General features: G+C 37.8%; 1 protein-coding gene across 2 annotated transcripts; it reads left to right on the top strand.

The window, feature by feature from the left end:
* Positions 1-395: 395 nt before the first annotated feature.
* kansl1l (KAT8 regulatory NSL complex subunit 1-like) lies at positions 396-19,121 on the top strand. Of its 2 annotated transcripts, none has more exons than XM_058788203.1 (16): positions 396-572; positions 833-1,880; positions 6,628-6,769; positions 7,749-7,922; positions 8,044-8,168; positions 8,748-8,916; positions 10,737-10,872; positions 11,503-11,640; positions 13,617-13,763; positions 13,845-13,966; positions 14,134-14,255; positions 15,013-15,076; positions 15,178-15,284; positions 15,369-15,510; positions 15,576-15,667; positions 18,619-19,121. In XM_058788203.1, exons 2-15 carry the CDS (start codon positions 994-996, stop codon positions 15,663-15,665), a joined length of 2,565 nt encoding a protein of 854 aa, XP_058644186.1. In that variant the 5' UTR covers positions 396-572; positions 833-993; the 3' UTR covers positions 15,666-15,667; positions 18,619-19,121. The 2 variants fall into 2 exon arrangements, with proteins under 2 accessions (XP_058644186.1, XP_058644185.1); XM_058788202.1 differs by having other exon boundaries at positions 8,715-8,916.
* The last annotated feature ends 1,486 nt before the right edge of the window (positions 19,122-20,607 follow it).

The following is a 20,607-nucleotide window of genomic DNA, read 5'->3' as shown; positions in this document are numbered from 1 at the left end:
GAAAGGCTACTGGTTATCAACAACAAACGACCAATGGCGAAATGTCTGGATAAGTAAATATGAAAATAAAATAAAAGTGAAACTACAGATCAAACGACAACTAAAGATGATAAACAAAATATAGTTTATTATTTATAGCTATGTATAGTATAAAAATGTTTTTGATAACTATTAAATTAAAAACTATATTAACAATTTTAATGTAGGTATTTGTAGCTGCGTCCAATAAAAGTAACCAACAGAGTAGATAAACACTGACTCGCGGCGCGCACGCACTCTCTCTCTCTCTCTCTCTCTCTCGCGCTCGCTCGCTCTCTCTCTCTCTCTCTCTCTCTCGCTCGCGCTCGCTCGCTCTCTCTCTCTCACTCTCGCGCTCGCTCTCTCTCACTCTCGCGCTCGCTCTCTCTGTTCTCCGGTTGAAAGAAAATCGGACGGGATCAGTCGATATCTGCTCATAAAACTGACAAATCAGTATTTTAATCACTTGCAGGATTATATCTGGATCATTTATTGATGATCGTCTATTTCTGGACTCAGCGATTTTTGTTTGTTGAAATGAGCGGCTGTTAAAGGTGAGACGATGACGTTATTTTTCCAATTCTGCCGTTATTTTCATAACATTACGCTTATCGCTTGAGCGAAAAATACTTGTAGTCTTTCCGTTTACAAATATTTTCAGTTGTTCACTAGGTTTCTAATATGATTAGACAGGTCATCTTAAATTACGATCGTTATTGATAAAGTTAGAGGATATCAAAAACATTCACTTTCTCACAGTCCTATTGCCCGTGTATCTGTTATTATAATCACAGACATATCTCTCTTTTAACAGATCTGTCGCTCGAGTCAGTTTCAGGTGATGTTATAAGCTCTGGATCTGAGGTTATATCCATCAGTCCCAGGACGGGGGATAGGGAATGAGTCCATCTCTTATCCACACAACAAATCAAAACTAATTCAATCCAGATTTCATCCTCTGCTTTGAGTGGAAATATGGACTGCAGCGGTGTTGCACTAGGTTTGGATGTGGATAATAGTTTTGGACAGATGATTTGGCAGAACCTCCCATCCATGGTCCATCTGGATCTCCTGTCCTCTAAAAGTTCTCCTCAGTTCCCGGAGATGCTGCTATCGCCTTTGTTCCAAGATTCACATTCCAAAGCCTTTCTACTGTCAAGCCCAGAGCCGCTACTCACCCTCCTCTCCTTGAACAGAAACTCACCGGGTACTCCTGCAGGTGCTCCACAAATGTGTTTCATGCCCACACTTGAAGACAATGGACAAGAGGTGGTAGAGCCCAGTCACAACCTCACACTTCTGCGACACGGTTGTTCTAGCAGAGATTGCCAAGTTGGCACCAAATCACCTTCCTTAGAGCAAGCTCCACATTGCAGCATGAAGAACAATGCTTTAAACCAAACATTGGTTAGCACTATGGAGGAACTGAAGGAAGGGCTGATGATTCAGTCATTGTGGCATCTCTCCCAACACGTTTCGTTGGCAAATCGAGCCAGTCATTTACAACAGAGAGTTCTGACAATGCTTGGTGAACATGCGTCTAGACACTATAGCCACCAACTGGATGGTTTGAAGAAGAAACTTTTTGAAGCACGCCGTTCCCCCAAGTTGACATCAGAGCATCTTTTTGAGACTTTTAATGCTGTAGAGATGCAGGAGGTAGAGCAGGCTCTTATAAGAAACCTCCAGTGCCCTGAAGCACATGGGCAACCTCTGAAATCCAGAGATTTGCAGAATTTAGCACACAATGGTCATGCGGCTCTGCATGGAGTGCTGGAGGCTCTGGATTCAGATGCCACCGTGAGCAGCTCAGATGAGGAGTGGGACCATGAAGACACCAAAGGGACTGCAGTGGAATCACAGTGAGTATGATGTGATGTTGAATGGTCTTCTTAATTAATGTTGACCTTCTAATCAAGAAGACACATGGAAAGAAATAGACCTTAATGGAAAACATTAACAGAATGGGTTGGCCAAAAATGAAAACTTTAGCATTATTTACTGTGGTTAGCCTAATGTCTTTTGTTTTTTTTGGTAGAACACAATAGAGAAAATGTTGATCTTCACAGCTCAGTTCATATTGAAAGAAATAACAGTTCATGTCTTCCTAGTTCCATAAATGACACAAAGTACCATAAAAATGGAAGTCTTTAGAATCCTTATGATATATTGCAGCCAAACCTTAGAATTGATATTATGACTATGGAAGTCACGATGCTTGGTAGATATAAACAAAGCATATAAGACTCAGTCTCTAGCTTCAAAATACAAAAAATAACATTGGGTGAGATCTTGAAATAGGTTAATTTAAGGGTAGAATCAATCTTTACCTAGAAGTTGCCAGGCAGTAAAGAACTTTTAGTGAGTCTTTGGCAAGAAGAGAGGGAGTGTAACAACAAGTTTGGGAAAACAAACAGCCCAATAGAAGATGGAGGAGAGGAAGCATTTGGCTCTGGCAATGTTATATGTTTCTTTAGTATCTTTGCTCACGAAACAGAGGCACTCTGTTCAGTACACAGCTGTTGAGAAATTGTCACCATATTTCTCCCCCATGTTGAAGATTTTTATCTAGTAAGTTCATGTGCAGCTGGCTCTTCCTCCGATCCTGTTTCTGTGCAGCCACACTGAAACAGACAGCTGCGCTCTCCTTTCCCTGGGATGAGTAAATAAACAGAGATCAGGCCACCCTTCACAAGCCCGTAGATCAGAGCTTTCATGTCCCTCTGTGATTTGCTCGCCCACTCTGCACTTACGCTGTAAGATCGCAGCATATGTGCAGATCTAGTCTCAAGATACACATCTTTAAAGAGAATATATCTTTCAGGAAACTCTTAATAAATGGGAATGGTTTATTGGAGTGCTTTTTAGTTGAATCATTTAAAATACCTATTCAATATGACTAATTGAGAGACTTTTAAGAAGGAAGGGAATACTTTATGTTTTTTGTTTTAGTTAAATATAATAACCCTGACATGTATAAATTTAAATTATGTTAAACTTTGACCCATTGGACTCAAGTTGCCTCAAATCAACAACTGTCATTAAAGATGAATGACTTCCGATTACTTTGTTGCCGCAAATTGCTGTAAAAGTGAACGCCCTTTAGCAGCCAGCTGTTGTTGTTGGCTCTGCCTCTCCTCAGGCCATGACAAAATAGTTTCAGTGACTTTTCCATATGTCCCAGCAATCTCAGTTACCATCTCTCATCAGAGTTTCAAGCCGGTGGCCATTGCTTTGGATACTCTGGATGAGCTGGATATGAGAACATTGCTGTAAGGTTTTAAATGAGTTATCTGGCTTTGGCCACAGAATTGCTTAAGGACACTTTTGTGGGCTGACATTAGGCTCTCAGCCAGTCAAGAGCAGCACGTTTGACGTCAGTACTCTCTTTCTTTTCACAGATGTTCATGTTTTGAAGTGGTTAAGTTGTGGTCACTTATTTCTGAAAAAACTAGGGCCCAAAGCTTGCAGAGCTTCAGTGTCTGCTTAGTTGGCTCTGGAATATATGCAATGTAATAAAGAGTTTATGTAGTGATATTATTTGGTCTGGACACCCTTGAGGCATTAAATAAAAAGCAACAAAGCCATCTGTGGTCTCATATTTTCAATTCTGGAATGATTTGGTTGCTCACTTGTTCTGTGACTGCCATTTGTTTTGTTAAAGCAGGGCTATGCTCTGTGAAAGTAGGCTGGCTAGAGAGGTAAAGTGTTTGTTTATATAGGGATCATGAAGACTGTTGCCCTAGCAGGAGATCTCATTCTTCCCAGTATATTTGTATGGGTTCACTGCTGCTCCACTGCTTTGTAGATATTCCTGGAATTTCCCAGTGTGTGTGTGTGAGTGTCTGCACTAATCTATATGTCTGCAGAGAGGAAGACAGACTGCAGACTGGTAAATATCTGTATGTTTAGGTCCTCTTCTGTTGCTTCTGTGATTTCGAATTTTGGGTTTAAAAATGAAATATCCTCCCTGCAAACAAGCCTGCGGTGGCCCTTTACGGGCCTAAGGGCCTCCAGTGGGTTGCCAGCGCAGGGCCCCTGAGAATTTTCTCATTGGCAAAATTTTGGCCCCTTAGTGCTGGCCCTGCACGGGCAGCCCTCGCTTAACCCCCAGGAAGCCCTCACTAAGCCCACACAGGGCCCGCACTATTAATCAACAACAATACATCTGTTTCACTATCAATACTTTCCAGCTATTATAACTTAAGTCTTTGGGAAAAACAGCTATTATACATCTGAAATGGATGCAGTCACCACATAGCTAATGTCTGTATTGTCAAAAATGTACAGTAGTCAAAGGGATTTCAGATCAATTTATTAAATACAAAATAGAAAACATTCAATTCAGGTTAATACAGCTACATGTAAATACACAAAAGAACAAAAAAACAAAACAAAAGAAAGCAAACAAAGCAATGTAAGATTGTAGGATTTCGTCATGTGAAAGTTGATGTGTGCGAAAGCCTTATCTGTAGTGCATAAATATCCGAACACTGTCCATAGCTGAAGTTACTGATAGAAAATGAATAATCCAGCCTTTTGTAATGAAAACACGCCACAGCTCTCAAACACCAGACTCTTCCTAACCAGGAACAGTCAAAAATAGTCCAGACTATGGTCCCACGTCGAAAAGAACTTTGAAACCATATTCAAACTGGACCATGATGTGATGACTAGTGATGTTCGGTTCTTGAACGAATCGTTCTTTTGAGCCGGTTCTCGGGAAGTAACCGGTCGAGCCAGTTCACAAATCGAACTGAATCGAACTTTTGTTCCGGGTTGATGACACAGGACGCACAGCCGAAGTAGCACGTCCAACTCAAAAAGAACCGAATAAGCCGGTTCAACCAACTGTCGAAGTTTGCCGAGGATTACCGAGGACTCAACAAGAACCGAATGAGCCGTGGCGAAGTTTGCCGAGGATTACCAAAGATTCTGATGAGTGAGTTGACGATACTGTGCACACCTGTGAGGCGCGTACTGGAAATATGCTTGTTATGACTGTTATTAATTTACATTTTATTAAAACCTGCAAAAACCTTTCTGTCGAGTGATGTAAATAAATTTTACAATAGTTTATTGTGCATGCATATTATATTTAAAGAAATTTTTAATTTTAGCGAAATTAAGGAGTTTATGACTGGTTTACTCATACTGTAGACATGTAGAACATATCCGCGTTTGTGCATCAATGTCTGTAATGTGTGCTGTAGGTGAGAAACTTTTAGGAATCTTATCCAAGTTGTAGGCTAGTCAATATTGGTCAAAAAGTATACGAGAATAAAACTGTGACCACAAACACCATTAACTTAAGTGAATTATATGGCAATAATCCGCAATATGCTTTCACACAAATAACTTTATTTTTTGAATGTATCAACACGTGTTGACACAAATGACTTATTTGAATTTTTCACTGACACAACATGCCACTGAGTTGTTAGAAAAGAAATGCGTAGAGACGTGATTGCTTGATGATGTCAGGAACCGATGAATCGGCTTTTTGAACCGGTTCAATGAGCCGATCTGTCTGAAAAGAACCGGTCCACGGAAATGAATCAGACTTTGCATCACTAGTGGTGACCTCACCAATAAAGAGTCCTTCTAAAATGCATAAAAATATACATGTAACATCTCTGCAAAAAACATCAACTCCTTACTTTAGACTGGGCTTGAAATGACACATTTCCCAACCAGGACACAGCACAATGTGCTCAGCAGGTGAGCCATGCTGGCTACTGCTGCTTCTTATTGCTAACTCCCTCTACCCACATGGCTTTACTTAAGGAAACCTAAAACACCCTAGCACCCCTAGTGCTAAGGAAGAAAACTGCCCACAAAATTATTATTAACAGGCTCATGTCTGTTGCACCTCAAATATGACTCGTGTGACCCACTTTAGTGCAGAGTTTAGTTCCAACTTTTATCAAACTCACCCAACTGTGATTTTCTAATGATCCTAAAGACATTGATTAGCATGCTCAGGTGTGTTTGATTAAGGTTAGAACTAAACTCTGCAGGAAAGTATATCTCATGAGCCAGATTTGTGGATCCCTGGCCAATTTGAAACAACAGGTTCTGAAAAGGTGTCTTTTGGTTTGAGCCATTCCAGTTCAATTGAGTGGCTAAAGAATGGCTAGTCAATGTTGTTTGTATTCTCCTAGTTGCATTACAGGGCTGCCTACACAAAAACCTGCAGGGGCCCAAAGGTACAAAAGTTGCTCTGGGCCCGAACGGGCTGGCCCACACTGTGCCATCATTGGATTAATGTGGGCAGTCCCATAGTGTGGGCTGTTCACAGAGAGCCCACGGTGAGCCCAAAGCTGTGGGCCTTGCCTGGGCAAGCCCACACTGGGCCTGTTTAGGTTTGGTGTGGGCTGGCCCTAGTCCACTGTGCCCGCAAAAAGCCAGCATGGGCCCCGCAGGGGCATGTTTGCAGGGCTAGAATCACAGGTTAATAAGCAAGCAAACAATCAGTTTCATACACCGGTTTCCCAAACACTTTTCCATGATTGCTCCTAGAGGAATGTACTGTAAATCACTTTGTATAAAATCTCAGCTGAATGAGCTTTTCTAACTTTTTCTGTCCCTGTCTTTGGGGGAGGGTAGTTGTAGTGTCTGTGAGTGGAGATGGCTGAAGGACAGAGCTGAACTCTGCAGTCGCTGGACATGGCTGCAGACAAGACTGTCTGAGCTGGACTCTCAGATTCAGCAACTTGGAAAACTCAGGCAGCAGATTCTTTCTAATAAGGTAAAGAAATTATACAGCATCTATAGATTAGGAGGGAAATTTGCTGTTAGCACTGTGGGGCAAAATTCTGAATTTAAGAATTGGCCCTCTTTCAATTCATGTGAGAATTTAAATTGAATTGGCAATGTCCAGAGGATGGTGAATTGGAAACTGAAAAAGAAATGAATGAATTGCAAATTAGGAGCAGTAACACAACAGATGAATTTCATTAGTCCAAAAAGTCAAAATATGAATGTTTTTACAAAACATAAACAAAAGACATCATAAAGTTTCATTTACTATATTCTTGATTAATATTTGGAATAATTTAAAAAGTCAATATTTTAATTCTTGCATTAAGCACATCAAACTAGGCACCACATTTTTGTTTTAGATAGAAATACATATTTTATGTAAAAATACAGATTGTCAACAATATTTTTATCTATTATATTTTTATCTAGTAAATTAGAGCAATCTAGGAAATTATGTGTTTCTACCACATTTACTTTATAAATATAGCACACTTAATTAATGAAATGAAATTAAGCATAGATTATTTTATGTTTTTTTTTTTTTTGGCTACAAGCTGAAACAATACATTTTTAGTTTTTAAAAAATTATATATTTCATTTTTAAGCAAAATGTTTTATTAAACATTTTGAAATATAAGTCATACTGAAAAATTATAATACAATTTATTATGATGAGCCACATTTACAGAGTTAAATGAATTTCTTTGACAAATGTAAACACATTTTAATTATGCATAAATTAAATTTATAATTGCAATTCTGAATCAAGTCAAGTCAAGTCAAGTCAAGTTGAGCTTGTCAACAATATTTTAGAATCTATGTGTTACTTCAATTCAGATTAAATTCAAATTGATTCATTAAAGTGGAATTTTATAAACATTCTCAATGTGCACCTTGAGTGTTTTAGAAGCAAACAGTTTATAATTTTTTAAATATACAGTACGTGTCCCTAACATGTCCTCCAGGGTCATGTGATTTTGGCGGAGTCTCAGCCCCTGACGGACAGGCAGATTCAGCACACCTTGTGGACAGAGACTATGGATCTTTCATTTACAGCTGGGAACATGCAAGATTTGCACTCTGATCTAGAGATGGAACCCAGCAGCCCTACACGCCTTTTGAGGAACATTGAGAGACAGGTGAATCTAAAACCACAGGCACATAGACAAAAACATAGAAAAAATGACATATAATAATGTAATTTTTTCATTTAAAACTGATTAAATCAACCCCACTCAATTCATGTTTGTGTGTGTTTAGAGTGCCCAGCTGACTCAGATTGTAAACAGCCTGATGCCATCTTTCTGTGGCTCTCCTTCCTCATCACCTATGTCTAAAGGACCGTGCAATCGCTGGAAAGGTCAACAGAAAACAGCTTACAGTGGGTGAGAGGCAAAAAAGCACCTACAAGCTCTACAAGCTCATCAACAGGCTAAAATGAACCTCAAATTTCTCACAGGGCCATTCATCAAAAATGTCCAAAAATAGAAATTGGGATTAATTTATGTTATTGAAGCACTGGTTGCTAGTTTTTAATCGTTCAAGAAAGTATGTAGATTGTTAGTAGGATATTCACATTAGAGAAAAAGACTTTGTCAAGCTTTTTGCTTTTGACGCAGTATAGATCATTTTACATTCCAGAGACACCTGAGGGGAAGCAGTGTGTCTTGATTTCATTCATGCATTTCATATTCATTGCAGCACTGAAGCACCCTCATTCTGATACATAATTGTGTAAATTTATGTAAATCTTATGTGAATGTCAGAATGAATCATTCAGCCCAGTGGAAAACTGAAAAAGTGAGAAAGACACTGAAGAATTAGGAAGAAGGAAGATGAAAGAGTCTGAGTGGAGAAGAGAACCAATGAAACTCGCTCTCTTTATTTGTCATATGATCAGATTTCTGAAGATTTTATCCCTACTTTTGCAGCCAAGTGACACATACGGGTGTCTTTTTTCCCAGTGGACCACAGTGTTTGCACAAGGCCAGGCAGAAGAGGAAGCGAACATGTCACAAACGACAGTACCTCCCTCAGGTGGACGTCACCTGTGTATCAGCCCGGACTCGACCTCTTCTGACCTATCACAAGCCTAGACTTTTCGTCATGGATCCATTGTCTCATAGAGAACAGGTTGGCATTTTAAAGCCAAATTCTTCAAGTGTCAACTTTTAATGAGTCGGCATGACATAGCATACAGTACTGTTCAAAGGTTTGGGGTTGGTATGATTAATATTTTTGAAGTCTTTAATGCTCACCAAGGCTGCATTTCTTTGCTATTTTCTCTGTTAATATGTTTTAAAATTTCATTTATTCCTGTGATGCAAAGCTGAATTTTAAGCAGCCATTACTCTAGTCTTCACATGATCCTTCAGAAATCATAATTATTAATGTTGACAACAGTTATTAATATTAATATTAATATTTTTGTGGAAACAATAATTTTCTTCAGGATTTGTTGATGAATAGAAAGTTCAAAAAACAACATTTAGCAAGAAAGTTGAATCAATTTAGTACATCCTTGCTGAAAGTATTAATTACCTGCTTTAAAAAAATTACGGACCCCACACTTTTGAACGATAGTGTACATACTACAGTCTCACAAATGATTGACATTACAGCTTTAATGTGCTTAAGTAAAAAAGGCAAAACACAGCTGTATGTGATAATGTCTGAACTAGTGGGAATTATAATGCTGTGTGCTGTGTCCAACATTTACACTAAATATATGTGAGTGTGTTTTCCCAACAGTGGAGCTCAAAAAGAATAAGCTAGCTTTTGTTCTGTCCTTTCCCTTGGAAACTGCTAGCATGCAGTGCTCAGACCAGCTGCGCTTTCATAAATGATGCTAATCTTATAATTGCTGTGTCCTCTATGGACTGCCTGGGCCTGTAACTCAGATACTGTATACTTTAGTCTGAACCTAGAAGCAGCAGGATGAAGATGTATTTTCCAAATGGAATGCAATCAGCAGCAATTGGGGAAAAAACAAAACGACATTTGTTTAAAGGAACGTTTCAACCAAGAAAAAAACAAAAACAAACCTGTCATCATTTATGTAAGGATTATTTTAATCTGCTCTTCTCTGTTCAATCATATGTGATTCAGTGATTCAGGGAGCATATTGTGATTATAGGACTGTTAAGCTTCAAAAATGACAAGAAGATACCATAAAATGGGTCAAGCAATATAACAGGACATAGAAATTTGCATTGATTTTGCATGTTTGGATTGATTTTGCTGATGAGGTAAATTTAAGAACCATTGTAAACCAAATCAAATATCAATTAAATATTAAAGTGATTATTTTACCACTTTTCCTTCATTTACTGAAAAATAGTGTGGAAAATGTTATTACTTTGAACTACTTTTATTCTATTTATTATTATTATTATTATTATTATTATTATTTTTACATTAATCATATTGAATCTTATTAGTCAAAACAGTTAGCCTAGCAAAATAAATCAAGCAGGTTTTGAACAACGTGAGGGTGAATAAATTATGACAGAATAGTACAGAGTACAGAACTGGTCCTTTAATAAAGCAGTTATTTGTTTGTGTGCCAGCCCTCTTCACATTACACCATGACTCACACTATGCTCTGAGTCTATTTTCCAGCTGGTGCCTGGTGCACTTCCTTTAACCTTGTTTATGATTCTTATAGCTGTCTGATTTTGGCTGCTATGATTTTCCTTTTCTTGCATTGCTTATGTTGTAATGGTTCCCCAGAGCACTATGTGTCATAGATTTGGCCTTTATTAACTTGGTTGTTTACGTCCACCCCTTTTTTATTTGTTTTAATGCTCAGTTGGACAAATCAATTCTGGATTCTAGAAGCAGATCAGGCCTTTAGCATCAGAAAGAGAGATTGTGTTCTTCCCATTTGCCCATAACTTCTCAAAACCTCCCTGTTTTGGTTACATCTACTACTTCTTTCTCTCTCTCCACAGGCCCTGGAGTCGTCCCCTTCTCTTTGTCCCAGTTGTGCATCCTGTGATCCTGCATCTGTGTGCACAGGTCCTGCATGTCTCCACAGAAAAGACAGAACAGATGGCAAAATGCATCCTGTTCTATCACTTCTCTCAGGTAGAGAGATGAATGCATTTTGTTTAAAATTGGCATTTTTCCTCCTACGTCCACCATGTTGGATGGATTTTTTTCCATTGAATGCTTGTCGCAATGCTTTGTAGATTACCTTCTCCTCAAACGATATGTGTGATGCTCTTTTAGATGCCTTGAAATGCTACCTATGTAGGCAGCTCACTAGGTTTTGGAGAAGAGTTTATTTAAGTAGTAGAAAAGTGTTCATACTCTTGCTGAGGTAAATGGATGTTATGATTTGAATGCAATCCATTAATCACTCATCTATTTCACTGCATTAGGCTGTCATTTCAGTTCAGTCAGGATAAATTGTCTCTTATCAGACAGTTACTCCATCAGTATGCCAAAATTGTGCCGTTCCTGCTGTTTTACTGATTGTGTGTATCAGCAGGAATGTGGAGAAGGTATATCAAATTAGCATTGGTTGTCATCAGTATAAAACCTCAGCGCTGAGTTCATACTTTAATATGACTCAAATGCAACATCCAGACATTTTTTACAATTGACAATGTTTTGACATTTTGACAAGGTATTTATAACCATAGCCTGAACTTTAGTTTTTCTTTTGTTTGTGTTATATAAGTGAGGTTTGTCTTTGTCTGTTCTGTTCATCAGAAACTCCATCATCCTTCCATCTGCAAAATTCTCACTTTGAGGAAAGTTTGTTTCAGCGATCTGTCCTCCTGAAAACTGAGCGCACCAGTCCCCATCACTGTCTCAGCTCCAGAGACAGAGTCTCCCGGTCTTTATTCCGTAAGTCATCTCATGGCATTTGTGTGTGATGCATGAACACATGTACTGTACACTATGCAGGTGTGTATGCTTTGTATAAATGTGTTCTTGCCAAGTTTTTTCTTTGTCTGCTTCTTAGGCAGCATCCTAACTGAAATGGATCTACATAAGTGTCTGATTTGGGAAGCTCTAAATGGGCAGCAACACAATGTGTGAAACAAAGAAACACTTTTTTTTTTCAGTAGTTTGCTATTAGCAATTTGATAGCTAACAATGAGACACTTTAATAATAATACACAGCACATACAATTATCAGGCATTAGTCAAATTACAATTAGATTAAAGATTTCATTTATGAACTACATCTTTATTATTTAAAAGAATTTTACATTGTAAAAATATATTTAATTAAATGCTGTTCTCTTGAACTTTCTATTAATCAAAGAATCTAGAAAAAAATACTGTTTCCACAAATATATTAAGCAGCACAACTGATTTCAGCATTGCTAATAATAATAATAATGTTTCTTGAGCATCAAATCAGCATATTAAAATGATTTCATAAGGATCATGTGACATTAAAGAAAACAGCTTTGTCATTAACATGAATAAATTACATGATAAAATATTCAAATGGAAAACAGTTATTTTAAATTGTAATAATATCTCACAATATTACTGTTTTTGCAAATGAATACAGCCTTGGTGAGTATGAGACTTATAAAATGTATTGACTCCAAACTTTTTAAAATATTTGATTTCCATGTTGTGACATCACAACCGGCATGTTTGTCTAAAAGCATTTAGGCACTACTGTCCTCAGTATTTATTAATACACAGTGATGCCCATGTTCAGTGCAGATCTGAAGGTCATGTTGAAGTCAATAGCTGCTGTACAGTTTTAATGCAGTGCTGGGGTTGAAGTGAGCTGCGCTGGCACTGTGACTGGACTCTGACTCATCCGCTCTAATCATTAATGGTGTGGCACTCTTCTCTGCTCTGCTGGTTATTGTCTGACTAGGGGGGCTAATGATCCTGAAACAGCAATGCTATTCTTAACAGAGAGAGATTGTCAGGGCGAGTGAGTGATTGCACTGGAATGGAAGTGTGTACGGTTTCTAAAGTAAAAACACACACCTCATGCTGTTTAGTTGATTTTCTGTCAGCGCTTTGCACCCCTGGAGTAAGTGAACCAACTACAAAAAAAACTACTTCAAAAGCACTGAATGGAAAACGAATGCCAGGAATATTTTCTTCGCAATCACCTCATGCTCCCTCCATTCCTGTTTTCATTACATCAGCTGGATGTGTATGATCTTTTAATGTCAGTTCTTCTGGAGTCCGGTGTGTGGGATGATGTAAGGTGTGTGTAGGCTGCTGGGTGGGTTTAGTCATAGTCTTGTGGTGTATTGTCTGCGTTTATCTCTGTGGCTCAGGCGGTCTATCCACAGTCCTGCAGCTTCCAGACCATGAGTGGAGATCAACACAGACTCACAAATCACAGTAACTCACAAATCCAGCCGGAAGGCACTGCACACACCGACACACACTCAACCACACACTCTAGTGACCTTTCAGTGGGGTCAAGTTATTTATAGCCAAAATATATTGTAGTCTTACAGCCCCCTTAGGATTTCCATCTCCTCTTTTTCATTAATATTGTTAATACAGTTTAAAATGATTGCTAAGTCCATGCAAACCAAACCTAATATATATATATATATATATATATATATATATATATATATATATATATTTTTAGATCCATATAAAAATTTATATGTATGGCTTTATAAATTTTCTATATGCTAAATAAAATTTCTTATTTCTTTTGTTTGGTTTTAACCTGGATGTAAAATATAATTTTTATGCACTTTATGCAATATATTATTTCTTTTTTGGATGTGATCTTGAATGAATATTCTTTGTGTTCTTATGAATGTACCTGTTCTGATAAGTAGGAATATGTTTTTATGTTCTATAATTAATGATTGCAGATTGCAGTCATCAGCCAAAAAACGGGAGGCATTTGAAGAGGCACAGAAGGGAGAGCACTCCTATACGATGGGCACGCACCCGAGACCACCACAGTCAAGAATACAGGGAAGGCAAGAGGAGACGGCGCTGCTCTGAGAGGACAATGGGTATATGGGTGTTCAATTTCCTTTGCTGTTTCACTTATATATACCAAAGATGTTCAAGGTAGTAATACTGCTTCGTTCTAGACATCTCCAGTATTACACCCAAGTCTGATCTGGTCTCCCAGAGTGACGACAGTCAGGTGGAGGAATCTTCAGAGGATGTGACCGTCTCTTACTGTACCCCCACACAACAGAGAAACTCACAGGTCTGCCCTTTGACCAAACTTCTTGATAAATACTGTATATTTCAATATTTCAATTTGCGCTAATCCAAACATAGATCAATGTTCCTTTCCTTGAAGGGAATGTTTGTCTACTTGAAGGTTAATATTTTGAGAAAGATAATCATATACTGTCCTTTTTTATGCTGTAGTTCTCATCACGCAGGAGAAACTCTGAGAGTATTTTCAGCATTGATGACATTGTCGTTCCTATGTCTCTGTTCGCATCAGTGAAAGTGGAAAGACTTCAGTATAAGAACATTTTGACACCCAGGTATTGATTGATTGATTTCACACAAAACAATTGTTTTGACATAGGAGAGACATAAGTATCTGTTACTGCAGGAGATCTACACTACTGTTCAAAAGTGTGGGTTGGTACTTAAATAGGAGAACTGATTCCTCTTTATAAACGAACATGCTGTGCCCCTTTATATAATTCTAAATACATGGGTTTTAGCTTGCATAATTGACTTTTCTTACCATAATTTGGATAAATAATCTCCACTGCCTTCAAATTAGTTGTCTTCTTCATCTCTTCTAGCATTTATTTGAAATCGAAATCTTTTGTACATTATAAATGTCAGTTTTGATCAAATTAATGCATCCTTGTGGATTAAAAAGTATTCATTTCTTTAAAATAATTTCTGACCCGAAACTTTTGAATGGTGGTGTATCTGAGTGCTAATATGATGTTAGTTTTGTTTAACTCCCTTTATATAATTAGATTTATCAAGAATTTGTTATGATGATTAATAATCATCTTTTGCTTTAGTTAAAAAATAAAACAAAATTTGATTTGTGAACGATTTAATTCACTTGATTATCTAAAACTAGGCTTTATTCAAACCATTTTTGTATTAAATTGCCAGAGAAAAATAACTATTTAATGATATATATCAATACTGTGATGTAAGCTTCTGCTCCTACCGCCTACCCATTTTGGCTGACGCATAAAGATGTGGATGAATTCATGTTTAATTTTCACTGTTTTCCCCTTTCCTGTATTCCATTGTTTTTACTCGCGTCAGTTGGCGAAAGGTGGATTTTTCACCTTTATTGAAAAGAGAGGAAGATGAGCAGGAGGAAGGGATGGTTGGTTTGCTTTTTTACATTCTTGTAGGCACTCGCTGTAGGCAATAAAAAATGGTGAAGCAATGGCAGTGTTGTGGAATGATGGGCTTTATCTTTCTCAGTCAGAAGCAATAGAAGATGAAGATTTCTTTCAGAGGCACCAGAATTATGAGCGTAGAGAGAAACTCCGCTGGTCCTGCTGGGATCAGGACAGAAGACACAGGATCAGGTCTGTGTGTATTTTGGTTTATTGTAAAGATATCTTATTGCACATATTCTTCAGTACATATTTTCTAATTTGTTCCCCCCACAGGTCATCCAGGAAAAGCTGCTCTTCTGTATCTGAGAGAGACCATCCTGCTCACTGTCACCCACCCGTACATTCTCCTGTTCCCTTCACCTGGACCTTCATTACTTCTGAAGACTCATCAGAAGCCAGTGTGGATGAAAAAGAGGTAAAACTTTCTTAGAAGCAAATCTTTCTATCAAGCTTGTATTCATTTGTTTCTCTCTTATGTAGCCAATGCAACCATGGAGGAGACGTACGTTCCCCCTGGCCGATGAAGATGAGGAAACTTTGAGGCGTAATGAAGATAAGAGTGTTCTTTAATGGTACGTCCTATTTTCTTGTGTCCTATATCCTTCCTTTTATGAAAAAAGGATGCAAGATTGAGAGGCGAGAAAGGCTCAAAGTAAGATGTATATTTGCTTCCTAATCAAGCATTTCAAATTAGCGTCATATTACTTCACCATCCTTATCTCGTTGGAGCTTGATTCATCTGGATATTTCTAATAGATCTTAAAGGGTTAGTTCACCCAAAAATGAAAATTATGTCATTAATTACTCACCCTGATGTCGTTCCAAACCCGTAAGACCTCTGTTCATCTTTGGAACACAAATTAAGATATTTTTGATGATATCTGAGAGCGATCTGACCCTCCCATAGACAACAAGGGTCCTTACACGATCAAGGTCCAGAAAAGTACCAAGATGATCAACAAAGTAGTCCATACGACATCAGTCTGTCAACTGTAATTTTACAAAGCCATGAGAATACTTTTTGTGCAAAGAAAACAAAAATAACTATTTTATTCCACATTTTTGTCTCTACTGTTTCTCTTGTGGACACGCATTCACGATCCAGCGTGATGACATTGAACACAAGGCATGTGTTCAACGTCATCACGCTGGATCTGGATCAGTGCTTGCGCCACCACGTGCTTGCGTCATGTACTGTCATCAACGCATGTCCACAAGAGAAACAATAGAGACGAGAATGTGGAATAAAATCTTTATTTTTCTTTTCTTTGCACAAAAAGTATTCTCGTGGCTTCGTAAAATTACGGGTGCATCTCAATAAATTAGAATTTCGTGGAAAAGTTCATTTATTTCAGTAATTCAACTCAAATTGTGAAACTCGTGTATTAAATAAATTCAATGCAGTAGTTTAAGTCTTTGGTTCTTTTAATTGTGATGATTTTGGCTCACATTTAACAAAAACCCACCAATTCACTATCTCAACAAATTAGAATACTTCATAAAACATTTTTAGTGAGTTGTTGGTCTTCTGGAAAGTATGTTCATTTACTGTATATGTACTCAATACTTGGTAGGGGCTCCTTTTGCTTTAATTACTGCCTCAATTCGGCGTGGCATGGAGGTGATCAGTTTGTGGCACTGCTGAGGTGGTATGGAAGCCCAGGTTTCTTTGACAGTGGCCTTCTGGTGTCTCTCATCTTCCTCTTCCTCTTGACAATACCCCATAGATTCTCTATGGGGTTCAGGTCAGGCGAGTTTGCTGGCCAATCAAGCACACCAACACCATGGTCATTGAATCAGCTTTTGGTGCTTTTGGCAGTGTGGGCAGGTGCCAAATCCTGCTGGAAAATGAAATCAGCATCTTTAAAAAGCTGGTCAGCAGAAGGAAGCATGAAGTGCTCTAAAATTTCCTGGTAGATGGCTGCGTTGACTGTGGACTTCAGAAAACACAGTGGACCAACACCACCAGAAGACATGGCAGCCCAAATCATCACAGACTGTGGAAACTTCACACTGGACTTCAAGCAACATGGATTCTGTGCCTCTCCACTCTTCCTTCAGACTCTGGCACCTTGATTTCCAAATGAAATGCAAAATTTACTTTCATCTGAAAAGAAGACTTTGGACCACTGATCAACAGTCCAGTTCTTTTTCTCCACAGCCCAGGTAAGACGCTTCTGACGTTGTCTCTGCTTCAGAAGTGGCTTGGTAGCCCTTTTCCTGAAGACGTCTGAGCGTGGTGACTCTTGATGCACTGACTCCAGCTTCAGTTCACTCCTTGTGAAGCTCTCACAAGTGTTTGAATCAGCTTTGTTTGACTGTATTCTCAAGCTTGCGGTCATCCCTGTTGCTTGTGCACCTTTTCCTACCCAAATTCTTCCTTCCAGTCAACTTTGCATTTAATATGCTTTGATACAGCACTCTGTAAACAGCCACACCTTTCAGTAATGACCCTCTGTGACTTACCCTCTTTGTGGAGGGTGTCAATGTTCGTCTTCTGGATCATTGCCAAGTCAGCAGTCTTCCCCATTATTGTGGTTTCAAAGAACAAGAGATACCCAGAATTTATACTGTAGGGATGGTCATTAATTGAAACTCAAATGTAAATATTCTAATATTTTGAGATACTGATTTTTGACTTTCATGAACTGTAAGCTCTAATCATCAAAATTAAAACAAAAAAACTTTTGAAATGTTTTACTTTACATGCAATGAATCTAAAATATATGAAAGTTTCACTTTTTGATATAACTTACAAGAAAAAATTAACTTTTTCACGACATTCTAATTTATTGAGATGCACCTGTACAGTTGACAGACTGATGTCACATGAACTACTTTGTTGATCATCTTGGTACTTTTCTGGACCTTGATCGTGTAAGACCCTTGCTGTCTATGGGAGGGTCAGAACGCTCTCAGATATCATCAAAATATCTTAATTTGTGTCCCGAAGATGAACGGAGGTCTTACGGGTTTGGAATGACATCAGGGTGAGTAATTAATGACATAATTTTCATTTTTGGGTAAACTATCCCTTTAATAAGGCCAGACAACTCCCTGTAGTCTAAGTGCCATAACTCCCTCTGTAGGACACACTAGGAATAACATGCACATACTACAGTCTCTGCCCTCAGTGTGAAAAAAAAAAAAAAAAAAACAAAAAAAAACAAAACAACTTTTTTTTTTCAGGAGGATGCGTTCATTTAAATTGACAAATAAATTCTGATCTTTTGACCCCAGTTATTTTAAATACTTCCTTGTTGAGCATGAGAGCATCTTTTAAAAACATTAAAAAGTTGTATCCACCCCCAACCTTTAAACGATAATGTAAGTCATATTAGATTGGAATCACATTTAAAATCACAGTTGGTTTTTGGACTTTCTGCACTAAAATGCACAATTACAGTTAAAGTTAGAAAGATACATCTGAAATGAGATTACATCGCATTGAAATGCAGTGGAGAAAAATACATGTTTTTCTTGCTTGTCAGTGGTTTGACTGATTATTATGTGCTGATTACAGACTTCCAGAGCACACCATCTGAGGTGGACCAGGAAATGACATCATACTGAGGCAGAATCACAGCCATCATTCACTCTTTCCGCATTTAAAAAGTTATGACGCAATGTTGTAACAGATATTTTTCTCATTGTTTCCTCAGTCTCATTGAATTTTTTTTTTCCTTTGGAAAAGATTTTGTTATAAATTATTTTTAAATTTTAAACGGTTCAGACTGTATCATACTCTCTTTTCCACAGTATAATTTATTAAATGTCTTAAGCCAGCCCATTAAAAGTATCAACTCTAAAGCATTGCATTATTTATGCAACCTATTTTATGTTATTTATTTCAATATAAGTACAGTGTATTACTTTGTGTTCACATTTTTGAAAAAACTGAACAAATGATTTGATTTGACTGTAAATCTCATCTTTCATTATAATTTTCCAGTACTGTGGGAAAATCACTGTGTTGGAAAGGTGTGTAAATTTACCTCATACTGCATTAAATTGATTTAGACTGCCGCACACTTAGAAGTTAACTTTTCTTTTATCATATTTTATGAACACAATGGAGTCATTGTTGATTGAGATTTAAATATTTCAGATTCAATTTCAGATTAAATACAACTCATTGTCAATGGAGGAATAAAATAAGTTAACATTTTAAAAGTTGTCTACCATTTTGGGGGGAAAGTACAACATATAAACTGGGATTTATATTAATTGATACTGAACCCAGATTGTTTCTTTAACAGGCACAAGTACAAGTATGCAATACCTATATGAACCACCGAGGGGCACTAATGCGCCGCATCTGCTCCTGAAAATTGCATTCGCAAGAAAACAGCCTGTTAGTGGCAAAGTGGAGAAAACTGTAAACTACTTGTAAACACTGTAAACTACTTGATGATTCTTCCCAGTCTGTGTGTCAAGCTTTGACAGCTCAAAATCCTATTGCATTGATCCTCTGTCTGTGTGTGTGTGTATATAGTCCGTGTGTGTGTGTAGTCTTTGATCTCTTTCAGCAGTAAGCTGATTAGGCCATCTCACAAGCAGCCCTCACTCACCGGGGAAAGGCTAATTGGCTATAAGTAGGGGTCAAGGTTACTGCCTGTCCATGAGATAGGGAAGATATTATCTCACTTGCTTTCCTTCGTCTAGCTCAATGACTTTCACCCTGGTACTGCACTTCTTAAAAGTCAGAACACTCCTCACAACATGAGTTTTAAGTCTTTTTGAGATGCCTTTTTATAAACCATCCTAATCAAGAAGGATCTGCTAGGTGTAACCCCGGCTTCAACATTTATGTCGGGGTTGTATGATCTAATTCTAGTTGTCTAGGTTCATCTGAAGAGCTTGGTTTTTTCCCCCCTGTAGGTCAACCACAAAGATGTTTAAATAACACAATCCCCAGCAATAATTACACTTGGAAATTGATAAACCAGTTCAGCACAACTATGACCCAAAATAAATAGAAAGTCCAAACTTTGAAAAAAACTCAGTTCCTTGTGAAGTGCGTGTAAAAGAAATGTCTCAGTCCTACCACTCCCTTAGGAATGGCATTCAGTTTATCTAAGATGTATGAATGAAGAACTGAAGAGTTGATAGACGATGACGAGATGAAGAGCTGATAGACGTCTGTACTCCTGGAGGAACTACTCAGAACTTGAGTCCCAGTATCACCATCCAAAAAATAGGTCAAGAGGGAAAAAACTGTCTGAAACAAGTGTACATCTCAAATTAATAACATCAACATCATCAGAACATTTAAACCATTCCTAATGACAGAAATCACATGTGTTTTGTACATTTTGTATGCATGTTTTATCCCCTTTTTATAATACAAAATAAAGTTTGGGAAATTAATCTGATTTAAGCTCTTTTTTCCACACATTGTGACAAAACACAAATCAAAATACATAAAATTAATTACATCTTAATCTTAACATAAAACAGTTCCACTTAAACGTGGGTAAAAAATACGATTCATGGGCATCGGACACGTGTG

The sequence above is a fragment of the Onychostoma macrolepis genome, chromosome 09 (genome assembly GCF_012432095.1).
Source record: "Onychostoma macrolepis isolate SWU-2019 chromosome 09, ASM1243209v1, whole genome shotgun sequence".
NCBI lineage: Eukaryota > Metazoa > Chordata > Actinopteri > Cypriniformes > Cyprinidae > Onychostoma > Onychostoma macrolepis.
The sequence above is the reverse complement of the archived record's forward strand: the minus strand, read 5'-3'. Positions and strand labels throughout refer to the sequence as shown.